The 17,053-nt window shown below is 38.2% G+C and overlaps 1 protein-coding gene across 5 annotated transcripts; it reads left to right on the plus strand.

Annotated features, from left to right (window-relative positions):
• Positions 9,614-14,761, plus strand: LOC109825158 (protein FAR1-RELATED SEQUENCE 11-like). 5 transcript variants are annotated; one of them, XM_020391902.1, is made up of 4 exons: positions 9,614-9,978; positions 11,854-12,824; positions 12,900-13,343; positions 13,744-14,761. In XM_020391902.1, exons 1-4 carry the CDS (start codon positions 9,882-9,884, stop codon positions 14,569-14,571), a joined length of 2,340 nt encoding a protein of 779 aa, XP_020247491.1. In that variant the 5' UTR covers positions 9,614-9,881; the 3' UTR covers positions 14,572-14,761. The 5 variants fall into 5 exon arrangements, with proteins under 5 accessions (XP_020247491.1, XP_020247492.1, XP_020247493.1 ...); XM_020391903.1 differs by having other exon boundaries at positions 9,862-9,978; positions 11,820-12,824; XM_020391904.1 differs by having other exon boundaries at positions 9,891-9,978; positions 11,826-12,824.

The following is a 17,053-nucleotide window of genomic DNA, read 5'->3' on the forward strand; positions in this document are numbered from 1 at the left end:
CAGTGTAATGATTTCAGAAATAAAAGGTTGGACGTAGTTGGTGAGTTGCTTGGTAGAGAGCTGTGGGCAAATATTCATCTAAAAACACTATGGATGTTGATTCCCGTCAAGTTCTAACAACGAAAGCTACAATCAAATAGCTTTCGCGCCGATAATCGAAAGCTACAAATGGAGGACTTTTCACATAGATCGAGAAGAGTTACAATTCAACGATACTTCCGACAACTGATGAAAACTCTATTCAGCAGTCTTCACATTCTGCAGTGAAAGTTACAATCTGACGACTTTCACACTCCACAACAGCTAAAGCCAGGATTACTGAACAACGGTCCTTGCAACGCTTTACAGAAGAAGTTACAAGTCAACTAGCTCCTTCTAAAATGCGGATGTCATCCCCGCGTTACAATTCTGGAAGTGCAGGCTAAACGTGAGCGACCCCCGCGTTACAAGTCAACTAGCTCCTTCTAAAATGCGGATGTCATCCCCGCGTTTCTAAGCACAAGCTAAACGTGAGCGACCCTCGCGTTCGTAGGGTTCAACCAACACCGACCCCCACGTTCCCAAATTACAATAAACCAAAACGCGAGCGACCCTCGCGTTCAATGATGTTCAGCCAACACCCAACCTCGTGTCTTAATTCTAAGAGGCGGCGTTGGGTTTTGAACGCCAGATTGGGCGTTTGACTCGTTCAAATACGAGTCGAACGGTTTTAGAACTGTTTTCCCCACGATCTGAGGAAATCACGCCCACTCAGGAGCGGATTTAGAGGGCAGTTATAACCTCTGATCCCCCTATAAAAACTCAACAAACTCAACTGAGTTAAGGGCTGGCTTTTTGGAACGGAAGAGTTGGCAGCAGGTTGGATTTTCAGGATCTCAACCACTCAGGTTTGGTGATTCAACAGCAGCAGCAGTAAAATCCTTGGAGATAGGATTTTTGAATCAAATTCAGAAGATCAAATCTGAGAGGATTCTTCAACAACAGAATATCAGCTTGGTCATTAACCGAATTTTCGGTTCTAACAACTCTATTAATAGAGTTCTAACTCGTTCAGAAATCTTAAACTCATTCAGAGTTATCCATTAAACTTTCCACAGAAGTTCATCGTTCCCACGAGATAGAAGACGGTCGGATCGTCAACGGAGAGCAAATTCGACGCGAGCAATCGAAGGAGGCATTCCATCGCTACCGAGAAGAACCCAGTTTTAAACAAAGGAGAGAATCAAATTCGTTCTCTTCTCTTTTGTAATCAAATTGTAATCAGAATCAAAGGAATACAAGTCAATTTTCTTTGTTCTCTTCTTTGCAATTTTTCCAACAAACAAAGTCGACATCTGTAAAGTGAAGGATGACTCAACAGCCTGTGCGCTCACTTCCCAACCGCCCTCCTGTGCATAGTCAGAGCTAAGGGTCAGTGTCTCAAAGACGGTTGACTATAAAAGGAGGGAAGGAAGGTAAAAAAAAGAGGTTATTCTTCTTCTTCATTAAACTCTGGGGATCATTTCTCCCTCTTGATCTATTTTTACTAAAAAAAGAACTAATAACTCTAAAAGAGTACCCCCTTATAAGGACCTCAATGGTCCCGGCCCGGGACTCTTTCTCAAACCCCACTCAAGCTCACCAGCTGACTTGACCGTCGGAGGTACCACGGGGGAAACAAGCATCGCCCTCTTACGGGTTTGTTCTTCTTGTTTATGCGGAAGAATCAGGAATTCCAGTCCAAGGATCGGGCATAAAGTTGGAGGAGGAGTCGGCCACATCTCTCATCCTCTCCCTCTTAGTTATCAGCGCGAAGATCTGAACTGCATCCATCAGCGAAAAGCTCTCATCGACTGTGTGATCTCGGACATCAATAATAGTGAAATATCCGGACCCGTGTCCGAAATATCCGAATACCTATTAGTCATACTGTTACAATAGTTTTGATCCTTAGATTATGAATTTGAGGTTAATTTTGATATCAGGATGTCTAATATTAGTTGTTCAGGTATAATGAACATATTAATGAATTCTTTTGTATCACATGAACTATATTTTTTCATTAGAATCTAGTTTTCTCATATTCGTTTTGTATGCACATGCATATCCGCTTACATATCTGTATGTATATCCTCATGCATATCTGATTTTAGCGGATACGTATATAATTTTTTTCTTACCAAGATATATTTGTATTCATATTCGCATTCATATCTGAAATGAGTAAGCGGATATGGATATCATAAGTATCATATATAAGTATCATAAGTATCATATATAAGTATCATAAGTATGATACTTATGGATATCATAAGTATCATAAGTATCATATATAAGTCGTATCCGGACCGAATGCGCCACTAGGTCTGATCCACACTAAACCGAGCATTGGATACGTTTCCCTTAGCTCCCGTCACATTTTATGTCTACATCACCCCTAATCTCTCCAAGATTCTTGGCTCTCTGCCCAATGATGAAGTTGCAAGGCGTTATGGTTGACTCTAGGGTGCGGCTCACGTCACTGTTGCACGAAGAACCTAGTCAAGATAGGCAAATATCTATCATCACTAACTGCGCATTAATGTATTGCTCAAGTCTCATTTTTGGTATCCATTTGTCTACCATTACGCTTCTATTGTGTTTAGGGGCCCACTATGGCCATTCTTTTAGCTCACAAACAAATGCTTAGCAAATCGATGACATGCAATCTTTTTTAGCATTTTAGAATTGATTTTCAATTCTAAAAGAAGGGATAAAGGGTAAAGAGTCTGGGAGGAATTTTTTTGTTTTGGAGAGAAAAACATTTCTAGAACTACAGATAAAGAAAGAAACTGATATAGTAGAAGCGTAATCAAAAAAGATAATTATTCGTTCTTGTATGAGCCGGCGCAAACTCTAGAAAATCATACGAATAGAAAACTTCTGAAATAAAAATAATAAATCTAAAGAGTTTACAAAGTCATTCCCCTTATATAGAGTATAAACGAAGCAAAAGTACTAAAATAATTTTTCTTAAAGCAATTAGACTTCCTAAAAATAAAATACTAAAATTGGACCAGAACTCTTGGATGCGCAGTTTGAGCCCGAAGATAATTTCCTTTCACCCCAAAACACGATTGGATCGGCTCAGCGATTCCACTTGTAGAGCATTTCCTGAGCTTTCCATTCTATAGAGAGAATCAAAAGTTATGGTCCATTGAAATTGCACGTCAAAATTTGGCCAAAATCATCCTTTTTTCTTGGATTACCCGAGTTTCGCCCGATTCAATTTCTCCCAAAAGGCATCAGCAATTGCCTCCATATCAAAAACACGCAAAAAAAAAACACTGTCACGCCATCAATCTGTTAAGTATATTTGATTACAGGCTTATAAAATGGCCACATGAAGCGCGTACACAAAGTACAAGCGAAAAAAGGTAAATTTGTATTGTTATAATGTAAAATTATAACTTTTTTAACCCTCACTATAACTTTAGAATTTTGCTGCAGTGGCAGGATCGATCTTTAACATGGTATCAAAGCAACATATAGATTTGAAGATAACTAGCAAGGAATTTCTAAGAGGATTTTAAAATAAATCTACACCACTAATTTAGTCTAAATTTCTTCTCATAAAATGACATCAACCAACCAACGGCAACGGGAAGATATTGTTAGAATATAAAATTATAAATCTCATCTCTCACTACAAGTTTAAAATATTGGTGTAGTAACCGGGTCTCTTGACCAAAAAATCTTGTCATCCTTTTCAAAAAAAATATATATATATATATCTTGTCATCTAGGCATCAAAGAACTAACGCACAGCCCATCCAATTATGATCCCTCTTCGCCTTTCACTTTCATCGTTGTCGCCACACAATCCTGAACCCAACCGAAACTAGTTGGTGATCCAATCCTCAGACACGACCAAAAAAAGCCGATAGTTAGGCGAGCTCTCACCTCAACTTTCCTCGTTCATGCAAAGTCGGAAGAATTATTAAGGAGACGGTGAGTTTAAAAAATAATAATAACTGGTAGCAGAGCAAAGCCTCATCAATTAATGCTTCGAAAGACACTTCATCAAATAATATTATATTCTGGTGCTGTCATTTCCTGTGGGGAGTCAGTTGAGTTCTTGGTGTCAGATCATGCTAGTTGAACAGCGTTGTGTTCGGCTATTTTTGATCATATCTCAACATCCGATATGCCATTGAGATGGCGAAGGATGCTTGGATGTAAATGGATGCAAATTGATCCATATTCGACCTCATGTCCTCATATTATTACTTCTATAGGAATTCCTTAGCCATAACTCGAGCAAGGATTACCTATCAAAGGGTTGGGCTAATAATTTGATATGTGAACAATACAAGATGAAAGAATAGAGAGAGAAATAATAGGTATTCAAGTCAGATAATCATTAACACCAAGCAAATGTTTGCTTCTAGAAAGTGGCTAAATATTAGAAATCCCCCTTAACTTTAGACAATTATCAGATAACCCCTCATAATTTAGATGTTGTGCCATAGAAATAGGCCAGTGTTAATCCTAGGGGTGTCCAAAAAGCCCGGAACCCGGACCCGGCCCGGTGTCCGGCCCGGGCCCGGAAACCCGGGCAAAACCCGGGTCCGGGCCCGGGCCCGGGTCGCCGTTGGCGAACCCTGTCCGGGCCCGGCCCGGGCCCGGAACAGTGCCCAAAAATGGGCACTGGTTCTTCGAATGGCCGGGCCGGGCGGCCCGACCCGGCCCGGCCCGGCCATAACGGTCACAAAGGTGACCGTTGCCCAGCCCGGCCCGGGCCAAATCTGGCCTAACGGCCAGATTTGGCCTTTTGACCGTTTTGCCCCTTAAAACGGTCAAAAAGGGCTATTTTTCGAGGGTTTTTTGGTCATTTACCTAGGGGGCTGGTTCTATAAATAGAGGGGGGTTTCAATTCATTTTCTCACAACAAAACTCATCTATTTCTCTCTCTACTACTCTCTTATACAATCTTATACTATCTCATACTAATATACTATCCTATAATCTTTTGTATTTTCTAATACTTCCAACAAATGGCTTCTGGGTCTGATTATGAAGAGCAACATGCAACTCCTACCGATCCAGAGATGAGTCCTCCTACAACAACTCCTCATCCTACCGGTGTTAATCCTGAATCTGGTGGCGACGAATCTACGGCACCAAGAGCTCCAAAAAGGCCGAGGTCTGATGTATGGAATTTTTTTGAGAAGATAGACGTCACCAAGGATGAACACGGTAGGATCATCTCTCAGAATGCGAAATGTGCGTTGTGCGGCCAGATATTCAAAGCTCATCATAAGAGCGGCACCAACCATCTCAAACGGCATATTGAAAAACACAACAAAGGCCAAAATCTACAAGGTGATATCCGGCAGTCTATGCTTTCCCAATCATCCTCTTCAGGTACCCTCGGCAGTTGGAATTATGACGCTGCCCGAGCCCGGAAATGCGTAATCAGGTTTATTGTTCTTAAAAACCTTCCTTTTAAATTAGTAGAAGATGATGAATTTGAAGATTTATTTAGAGATGGTTTTTATCCTGCATTTACAAAATTTTCTCGTCAAACCTGTCAACGTGATATTTTAAAATATTATGTTGAGGAACAGGGAAAAATAATTTCTTATTTTAAAAATTTAAACTGCAAATTTTCTTTAACTTCTGATATTTGGTCATCTAGAGTGCAAACTGGTTATTTATGTATAACAGCACACTGGATTGATGAAAGTTGGAAAATGTTTAAAAGAGTTGTTTCTTTTATTGCAATTGAAGAGTCACACACTGGTATTAATGTTGCAAATTTAATTGTTGAAGAACTTATGAAACTAGAAATTGATCAAAGAATATTTACTCTTTCACTAGATAATGCAAGTAATAATAATGTAGCTGTTGATTTTCTGAAAATAACTTTGTCATTGCCATGTCATGGTGAGCTTTTTCATGTTAGATGTATCTGTCATATTTTAAATTTAATTGTTCAAAGTGCATTTTCTGAAATTAAACCCATGATAGAAAAAGTTAGAACAGTTACTAATATGCATAATGCTTCTGAAATGAGAATTAAAAGATGGAAACAATGTTGTAAAAGAAAAAATTATAAGCCTAGACTAATTCCAAAAGATGTTGACCATAGGTGGAATTCCACCTATGCAATGTTATCTGTAGCAATAGAATATAAAGAAATTATAAATGATTTTATAAATTTTTATGCTTCTAGTTCTAGCTCTGGTAGTGCTTATGGAATAACTGAAGATGAATGGACAGTTATATGTAAATTAAATGAGATGTTACAAGTTTTTTATGATGCTACTATGTTATTATCTGGTTGTTATTATCCAACTATTACTTTAGCTGCTTTACAAATTTTAAATATTCAAAATTTTTTTACAAAATATCGTATGGATGATATTTTTGGAAGTATAATTTTTGAAATGGAGAGTAAATTTAATAAGTATTTTAGGCCTATTCCTCATATTTTTGGTATTGGTGTTCTTATTGATCCATGCTTGAAGGAAATTGGCCTTCGAAGTTTGTTACAATCATTGTATGGTGGACAGATTATAGACTTAGATGATGGATCCACCCTTACTGCTACTACTCATTATTTAGCTATTAGAAATTATTTTCAAACCTTATATGATGAGTATGCAGCTAGATATGGTGTAGCTACACAACAGTCTTCAGCTTCGGCACCTTCAGCTTCGAGCACAGGTCGAGGTAAAAGTGTAAGTTTTGATAGGTATGCAATGGTAGCTGAACTAACTGGTGGATCTGGAACTTCATCAGGATTAGATGTTTCTGAAATAGATGAATATTTTTCTGCTTCTTTAGTTAGATGTCAAGGAAATGCTTTAGATATTTTGCAATGGTGGAAAGTATATGGATCAGTTTCATATCATATACTTTCCACCATGGTTCGTGACTTACTATCAGTGCAGGTTTCGCCTGTAGCCTCGGAATCCGCTTTCAGCACAGTAGGACGTTTGATCGACGACCACAGGACATGCTTAGATCCGTATACTGTACAAGCGGTGATGTGCTTACAGGATTGGTGGAGATACGAGAAGCGAACACAAGGCATCGAACGGATTGCTATGATTGAAGATAAATTTGAAGAGTTGGGACTAGCAGATAGATATAATGATTAGATAATATTCATAAAATTGTAATTTTTATTTCTTAGCTTTAAATTTGAATTAAATTATTTCGAAAAAAGTTGCAAATGATAGTGATATGGGTGAGTATGTGCCAACCTAGTTGGGATGTACTCATCTATTGTGATGCGACGAATTTCGAAATAAATTTATACTTGTAAAGGATTTACCGATTATTAATAAAGAAGTTATTTTTATCATTTTTTGTACTTGTAATTTATGTCATTTCATTTCAAGTTATTAATAAAATTTATGACATTTTTTATAATAATTTATAATTTATGGTTTTGTTAAAATTTAAAAAAATAAAAAAAAACAAAATTAAAAAAAAAAAACAAACCGGGTCGGCCCGGTGTCCGGCCCGCTCAGGCCCGGGTCCGGGCTTGGGTTTTGCCCGGCCCGGGCCCGGTTTTCCGGGCCGGCCCGGATGGACAGCCCTAGTTAATCCCGCTATAGGAGACAACACATGTCCCGAGTTAACTATACACCAAATCATTTCCGTCATGTGCAGGACAAGCCAAATAACATCATCACTCGATAACTCCCAAGAAGAGCTGAGTCGAAAGGCGTCCTCACTCGGACCGTGCTGATAAGACCAACTCCGCGCCTTTTCATTTCATAAGACCGAGTCGAAAAGCTCTCAATCCAAAATGGCCCGATCAAAAGGCATCTTTTATCGACCCTCTCACAAAGTCGAGATGAAAGGTGGTCATTCTCGAACCCTTCGCCGAAAGCCAATCACCATCATATTAAATGCACAGTCAAAGTCATCACTACATTCCCCACGAAAGTCTTAATGACTCATCGGGCCTTATCAGCACCTTACTTCTCCTATCACCATCGCATTAATCAGAAAGGTGACTCATACCACCCACAACTGGCACCTGTAAAGTGTCTGTCGAATAAGCTAACTGTTTGGACTCAGTAGAAGTTACACAACTGCCCTCGTGGATCTGCTATATATAGGTGCATTGCATACTGCATGGAGGTACGCAACTTCTGCACACTTAAAGAGAAATTCTTTTCTCCCCTTCAGATCATAATTAACTTGATCGTCGAAGGAACCGCCGAACCCCGGTCCTCTAACATGTTGCATGTGTACAGAACTCTCTTTCTATCAGGGGATCAACCATCAAAAGAGATCAATGGACTCTAACTTCTTCAAAATCAGTCCTAAGTCCCACTGTTAAGCATCTGACATCAACATTTGAAAATATCTGAAATCCCCCTTTAAATTTTGGGGTTATCAGAAAATTTTCTTTAGCTCTAAGATTTTTTCAGAAAATTAACTTTCTAAAAGCAACCATTTTAATTTAAAGGACTAGTATCTAGAAACCCTTTTTTTTCAAAGATAGGAAAGTGTTGGGTTTTGAAGCTTTGCACGTGTGATGTGCACTAGATTTCCTTGAGGCGGGACCATTACTATTAGGATATAATAATGATATATAAGCTAGTTGAAGTACTTGTAAGGTGGGACTTGGGAGAAAGTCTTTTGTGCAATAATTGAAGATTGGTAAAAGTTCCTGAGAATAACCATTACAGTTTGGTCGGAGGAATCACAAAAGAGCAACACTAGAGGCACACCACTAGAACACACTCCCAACCACAATCCTCTCCCAGCTACAGTGTTTTTCAGTTTTTTAATAAAGCATGTGGGCCCCAAAAACACTGTAGCTGGGAGAGGGTTGTGGTTGGGAGTGTGTTCTAGTGGTGTGCCTCTAGTGTTTTCTATCACGAAAATCAAGCCATATAGATACCTACTGATATCCACTCATGCTAACGATTAATGACTAAGATATTCCCCAAAATTAGATATAATGAACAAATCATATATTATTTGTTTTTCTCTCTTCGCTTTAGAAATCATATGTGTTCTTGGCATCAAGATGTTGTGTGGTCTGTAATAGATGTAATTTTTCGTTGATTTGTATCTCTTAATGTCATAACCCTTACAAATTGGCTAGTGATTTGTGAATCCAAGGGCGGGTGTAAATGTAGGGTTGGGGGCAGTTGCACTTGCACCCTTAAGCTTTGAAATTGCAATCTCAACCCTCATAAGCTTATTATTTGGCCCATATAATTTATAAAGATTTGCAGTCAATTTGAATTTTAGCAAATCTAAATTGAGAATTTATTCCACTTATCAAGAATGTTGTTGTATAATATTATACATATAATTTATGAATAAATAGATAATTGTCATCTATATTTTCAAGAAAAATTTTCCGGTTCGGCCAACGTGTGAATCGAAGGTTGAGCCAACGATTTTTCTGTATTTTTTTAAATTAGAAACAAATAACAATTCCATATAAAACAAAGGCCCATAGCTCATGGGCCATCAGAACGTACTTAAGCTCCAAATACATGGCGCATGCGCATGATAGGGCCCATCCGATAAATGTTGGGCCTCATGAAACACGATAATCCGTTTTCGATCTTTCCTACCCACTGGGCCTCCCGCTAACCTGCGCCGCATGTGCAAACGTCCTCATGTCGCCGCCCGCCAGGTAGGATGCGCACGATTAGCTGTGCCCTCCGTTGGCGACCTTAGCCGAACCTTTCTTCTAAATCGCCTCTCGCTCGCCGTGGATGCGCCGCGCCCTTCTCCTCCTCTCGACACACTCTACCCACAATTTATTTTCCCGCGTTCTTCAAAACCCCAAAATATTCAGTAAATAAGAATTAGGGTTAGGGTTAGGGTTTTCGTTTTTCCGTTCTTTGAGATCTGAATACAGAATTGGGGTAGGGATGGGGGATGATCAACCCCCCTCGATCAAGTTCCGGGGATTTCTAGGGTTTCTTCGAGCGATGAGATCAGGATCTCTTATAGAAAGCTACTCCTCAGGTTAATTTTCTGAAATCTCCCCTCTAAATTACCGTTAATTGATAGTGCGCTTTATTATTGGATCACTTCGCTTACAGGTTGTGAAATTATTATTATTATTATTATTATTATTGGTATAAATTAGATCACTTCGCTTACAGGTAACACTGTGAACTTGAGGTATCCGCTACTTATTTATATTTGTTTGATTATAGTGTATATGTAGAGGAAATGGAAATTTTAGTTTCTTATCAGACTTTTAGTTATAATTAGGTAAAGATATTGCTAACATAATACCTAACAAAAAGTTGCTATCTGAGCTGATTATTGCTCAAATGATTGTAATTACTGTAAAAGATGAAACTGAAAACAACTCGCTGCTAATATTTGTAGATGTCAATGAGAGTAACAATTCACTTGTTTTATTAGTGTGTTGCAAGCGACTCAGTATTAGAATGTTGTTGCGCTCATAAAGGCAATAGTAAGTAGATCTAGGTTGTCAAGGAATTTTGAAGCTTTCAGTTTTTTATGTTGGAAACATAGAGATAAGAGGGTAAATTTCACAAAACACCCCAAAACTTCAGGGGCATTTCCATGAAGCCTCCCCAAACTTTGTTTTTCCCACATCTTGCAATTGCAAAAACTTTTTTGTGAAGGGTTTTGTGCGAGAAGTTAAAAGTTTTTGGGGGTTACTTGAGACTCTTTAAAGTTGTGGGGTTTTATGGATAAGTTATGCGGTTTTGTGGAAAAACAAAATTCAAAGGGTTTTGTGGGAAACAACAACAACAAAGCATTTACTAAAATGTTTGTGATCGGCTACATGAATTCTATTCTTCCATTCCATTCTGTTATGGGTCATCTCCTCTGTTAAATTAGTCAGAATCATATCCTTTCTAACTGCTTCCAACCAAGTTCTTTTGGGTCTACCTCTAAATCCCCTAGCCCCATTAACTATAATATTATTATTTTTTCTAACCGGTGCACTAAGAGGTCTCCGTTGTACATGAACAAACCATATTAATGTATCCTCTCTCATTTTATCCTCAATAGTAGCAACCTCTAATTTATTACATGTGCCCTCATTTCTTATCCTATTTTTTAATGTATACCTACAAGACTATCTCAATATTCTCATTTTTGCTACACTTATTTTTTACACATGTTTTTTTAATTGCCTAACACTCAAACTCATAAAGCATAGTTGGTCTTATAATTGTCCTATATAAATTTTTCTTTACATTTATTGGTATTTTACGATCATATAAGACACCCAAGGCACTCCATTTCAACAATCTCGATTTGATTCGATGTACAACATCATCTTCTATCTCACTATCATGCCTAATGATTGATCCTAAATGATTACTTTTAGGTATTTCTTGACCATTAATGTGCACTGTAGGCTCTTTTTTTCTTAGTTTTACTAAAACTACACTATATATTCTGTTTTTGTTCTAAAATATTGGGTTTGTGGCAAACATTCCAAAGCATTGGGCTGACTTGTGAAATTTTTTAGAAGAAGAGAATAGAATAATTATTAAGGAAGATGAAAACTTGTGTGTCAACTCAAGAGCCAAGTGTTGGAATTCTTTGACAAATGGCAGTTATTTTATTAGTATATATTATAGATACAGATGATTTGTGTCATCCATGTTTGTTATTATTATCATTATTTCTGTATGTATATATGCTTGCAGGTTCAGTTGTTTGTGCGCTTTTGTGTGCATGTATGCATGCATGTTTCAAAAGTTTTGTTGGTGGATCACAGCTAAAGCTTTGGAGATTGTTGTAGCATGAGTTTTGTTTGTATGCATTATGAAAGAATTTGTTTCTATTCCATTAATCAAGAATATTTGAACCAGGTGCAGTTTGTGAATGAGAATTTGTTGTTTCCAGAAAAATCATTTGAGAAAACAATGCAGACTGTAGACAATTCCATAATCAGAGTTGAAACATCTGAGGAGATAGAATCTACAGAGGAGATTCCTGAAGAAACAATATTATCAGTGCCAACTTCAGTAAATCTTGTTCCATTTATTGGGCAAAGATTTGTTTCTCAAGATGCGGCCTATGAGTTTTACTGTACCTTTGCAAAGCAATGTGGTTTCTCTATTAGACGGCATCGAACTCGAGGAAAAGATGGTGTAGGCCGTGGTGTCACTAGAAGGGATTTCACTTGCCATCGTAGCGGTTTTCCCCAAACAAAGAAATCAGATGATAACAGACTGCATAGAAATCGAAGATCATCTCGTTGTGGTTGTCAGGCATATATGAGAATAGTTAAAAGAGCAGAATTTGACATCCCTGAATGGCGTATCACAGGCTTCAGCAATGTTCACAATCATGAACTCTTTAGATCAAACGAAGCGCATGAACTTTCGGGTTATTATTCTATTTCAACAGATGATAAGAGTCGCATTTGCATGTTTGCGAAAGCTGGATTGTCTGTTAGGCAAATGTTAAGACTATTAGAGCTAGAGAAAGGTGTGAAACTTGGTTGTTTACCATTTACCGAAATAGATGTGAGGAACTTGCTCAAAACTTTTAGAAATGCAGATGATGACAATGATGCCATTGACCTTGTTTCCATGTGCAAGCGGATCAAAGATGAAGATCCCAATTTCAAATATGAATTCGAGATTGATGCTAACAACCGATTGGAGCATATCGCATGGTCATATGCATCATCTGTTCGATCTTATGATGCATATGGGGATGTCGTGATCTTTGACACAACTCGAGTATTGGATGCCTATGACATGATATTAGGAATCTGGATCGGGGTGGATAATCATGGGATGAATTGTTTCTTTGGGTGTGCTCTTTTACGAGATGAGAATGTGCAATCTTTTTCTTGGGCTTTGAAGGTAAAGAGTTTAGTGTTTCCTGTATAAATAAACTTTAATGACTGTGTATCCTAATTCCTTTCTTTTAATTCACAGACTTTTTTGGGTTTTATGAAAGGAAAGGCTCCACAATCAATCTTAACTGATCAGAACGTGTGGCTCAAAGAGGCAATTTCTATTGAAATGCCAAATACAAAACATGCCTTTTGTATTTGGCACGTCATTGCTAAATTCTCTGATTGGTTTTCGATGCTTCTTGGCTCACAATATGATAATTGGAAGACTGATTTCCTACGTGCATATAATTTAGAGGCAGTAGAGGACTTTGAGATTGAATGGAAGAAAATGATTAATAAATATTCCCTTCACACAAATAAGCATGTCGCTGGTTTATATGGATTGAGAACATTCTGGGCATTGCCTTACTTGAGATGCTCTTTCTTTGCTGGTATGACTTCGACTAGTCATGCAGAATCAGTTAGTGGTTTCATCCATCGGTTCTTATCTGCACAATCGAAGCGGGAGAACTTTGTTGAGCATGTATGCAGCCTATTATTATTTTGGGTTTTTTCGATATTAGTCCCTTAAATCTTTCTATTTTGATATTAGCCCCTCAATTCATTAAATTGCTATCGGGTCTCCCAATTCTCCTAAGTTGTTTCAAACTAGTCCCTGGAGTCTGCAACGTTTACCCTTGATTGGGGCGACTAGTTTCAAAATATCTTAAGAATTGAGGGACCTAATGGCTAATGGCAATTTCCATGATTTGAGGGATGAATTTCAAAATAACTTAAAGAATTGAGGACCAATTAGCAATTCCTATGATTGACGGAATAACGTCAAAATATGAAAGATTTAAGGGACTAATATCGAAAAACCCCTATTATTTTTCTCTCTGCTGTTTTAAATGATATTCTTCCTTGTTCATGTGCATTTTCAGGCCGCAACTATTATTGAACCTAAAGATCAGGAAAAAGGAAAACAAAAGTCAGAAAGAAGGCTCCACAAGATATCTCTAAAGTCCGGGTCACCTATAGAGTCTCATGCAGCTTCCATACTTACACCCTATGCCTTCTGTAAACTCCAGGAGGAGCTTGTATTGGCTCCACAATTTGCATCATTTCCAATAGAAGACAACTGCTTACTTGTGAGACATCACACACAAGTGGATGGAGGGTGCCAAGTTATTTGGAAGCCAAACGAAGAAGTCATAAGTTGCAGTTGTCGTCAATTTGAATTCTCAGGGACCCTCTGCAGGCACGCTCTCCGTGTCCTCTCTGCAAGCAATTGCTTTCAGATTCCAGAAAAATACTTACCTTCTAGATGGCGCTCTGTGAGTTTGCCTGTCTCAAAAGAGAATACTGAACGAGTTAATATATTGCAGTCTATGGCGTCCACTCTTCTTTCAGAGTCTATTGACTCGGAAGAGTGCCTTGAGGTTGCTTCAGAGCAAATTTCACTGGCATTATCTCGTATTCGAGAAATTTCTCGGTCATCTCATGGATTGAGTGATGTTGGCTATGGAAGTCCATCTGAGTCCCTGATAATACCAGAAGGTGAGGATATTGATGGCCTCAAAATTGGCCATGCTCGTGAATCTTATCCACTGGGAAAGCTAAAAGAAAGGGGAGGAGGAGACGAGATTGAGATGTCAAGGAAAAGAAGGCGCTGCCCAGCTCCTTGCTGCGTGCAATTTGGGCATGACTCTCGTGACTGCCCAATGATTGGAAGTGAAGGTTTGAGTGAAGATGATCTAGGATTTTTGTAGCGTTGCGTTGAACTTTGGCTTACTGTATGCTAGTATGTCCCATGCAGTTCGGGATCATTTTTCCTCCGCATTTCACATCGGCCTTTTTCTTTGTTCTTTGAATACATTTATGTAACCTGTTATCGACCTTACATCCCTTGAGAAGTAGGGAGATTTCCTTCTATACATGTAAAGCAAGCTTTTTCTGAGATTCTCAGCTTTGGGGTAGGTGCAATAAATTTTACTTTTGTTGCTAAAATCCAATTTCATATGTTTTCAGGAACGTCTAAGATACTATGGCTGTGTCATCGCATGCTTCCTGTTTTCTTTTGAATATATACAATGATCAGCTTGAAGCTATCAAAGGCAAAGATGAAGAGAGATGAAGCACACAACTGTCATCACTGAAGATGAAAGAAAGCACATTAAATATTTTATTATGAGATACTGCAACCGAGTGATCGTATGCTGAATTATACCCTTCATGACAATATTTGGCACGATTTCCTAGTAGTAATTATAGAATTACCAGGAATGCTACACTCTATTTATACCTGAACCTTGTGCATCTATAGCTCTTCTGTTTATGGTTCTTTTAAAGGGTTTTGAACCACCTTAAATATAGGTGAAATTGATACAAACCATATTTAATATTTTTTTATACAAACCAATTTATATGTGTTATCATCTCAATGTCACACTTTTGGATAACTTCTGTTTTTAAAAATATATGAAATTACTATAATACCCCTCAGCCTAACCAAATAAAAAAAAGAGAGGAGGAGGAGGAGGAGAGGGGGGTGGAAGTTGATTGGGTGGATGGCATGAGAGGAGGAGGGAAGGAGGTCGGCGCTAGCGGTGAAAATAGAGAGAGAGGAGGACCGGGGTGGGGTGTGGGGGTAGGTGAGGAAGGTGAGAATGGAGGAGGACGAGGTGAAAGGAAAAAGGAGGTGAAGGGGGGAGGAGGAGGAAGAAGAGGAGATTGAGAGGAGAATGAAGGAATGAGGTGGGGGAGGACTGGGAGGGGAAGAGGGGATGCAAAATGGGTTTTTTTTTTTTTTTTTTAAATTGGGCTGAATAGTGAAGGAGGTGTGACGTTGAGAGGATAACTCATATATAAGGTGGTTTGTATCAATTTCATCTATATTTAAGGTGGTTCCCATGAAAAACCCCTTCTATATATGGCAATCTGACTGTAGTATGTTAGTGCCAGACTTGAATATACCGAGAATGTGTTATGATGAATGCTGTGTGGATCACTTGTAGATAAAAAGGATTTGCATTTCTAGAGAAATAAAGATTAACTTGTGTTGGATGTAACTATGGAACTCGAGCATCAATCTACAATTTAAAGAAACTAAATTGTGCAGCGAATACAGCTATGTATAAGGCAGTTCCATGTCATTGATGGGTTGTTGACGAGAAAATCCCTGCAAAAGATGACCGCTTTGTATTTGAGGTGGGTGATAACTTGTTTCACCCAAGATACGAACCCATCGAATATGGACCTGACAGATTACGTAACACGTAGATAGTGCTTTCCTTCAGCGATCAAACTTCAGCTGATATGCTCCCATCGTGCTGTTCGTCGATTAAGATGATGAAGTAGGAACTTTCAGCAAGGAGAAAGGCTTCAGGCCTTTAATCTATTATCCCTGAGTTCAATACGTGTTTTTATACAAGGTCCCTGAGATGCTACCATCTTGTGGTCAGAGAATCAAATTTAAGAAAAAGGTCGGGAAACTACAGCATGAGAAATTCCTGTGAATATGCTGGTGACGCAAAATTTCCTTTATAGGCGCTGTTGGAAGTAGGAAAATGCAAATTGAAGATACTTTAATAAGTTGAAGAATATGGTATTATCGACATTTTTACTTAGTCTCGTGGATATTGCCCCTTTTACCTTTCACCTGTATTGCCCCTTTTATCTTATAACACTACCTTGCTGCTTAGCATGTAATCTTTTGTGCGATGTTTTTCAGGCAAAGCAATGACAAAAAATTTATGTTCATCAAAGCTGAGGTAAGGTCCAGACATTTGATTTCCCTGTACTGTCACCCAACTGCGGGTAGATAGCTCTACGAAAAGGAGGAGATCATCATCATTTACAGAGTTATGCGACAATTGTTATCGGTTAGAACAATTTTGGATAAGTGGGACAATTGTTCTGGTAAAACAATTTTAAGTAATTGAAAACAATATGATTGGGACAAAGTCTGATAACTTGGAATAATGAGACATTGAAGTTAGGATTTGGATTTTTTCCCTAGAAATCGCCTTTAAAATAGGACCATTATATAAAAACCGCATTTCATTTTCTATATACAACACACACACACACATCTTTAAAGCTTTTTTTAATATAATCAGCCACTTGGACTCCTAAGCGAAGTTTTTTCAATTTTGCTATAATAATTAATTGTCAAATATCAAATATTAGAGATTTTTTTTTTCAACTTCGCTATAATAATTAGTTGTCAAATACCAAGCATTAGAGAAATTA

Source organism: Asparagus officinalis, chromosome 10 (genome assembly GCF_001876935.1).
Source record: "Asparagus officinalis chromosome 10, Aspof.V1, whole genome shotgun sequence".
Taxonomy (NCBI): domain Eukaryota; kingdom Viridiplantae; phylum Streptophyta; class Magnoliopsida; order Asparagales; family Asparagaceae; genus Asparagus; species Asparagus officinalis.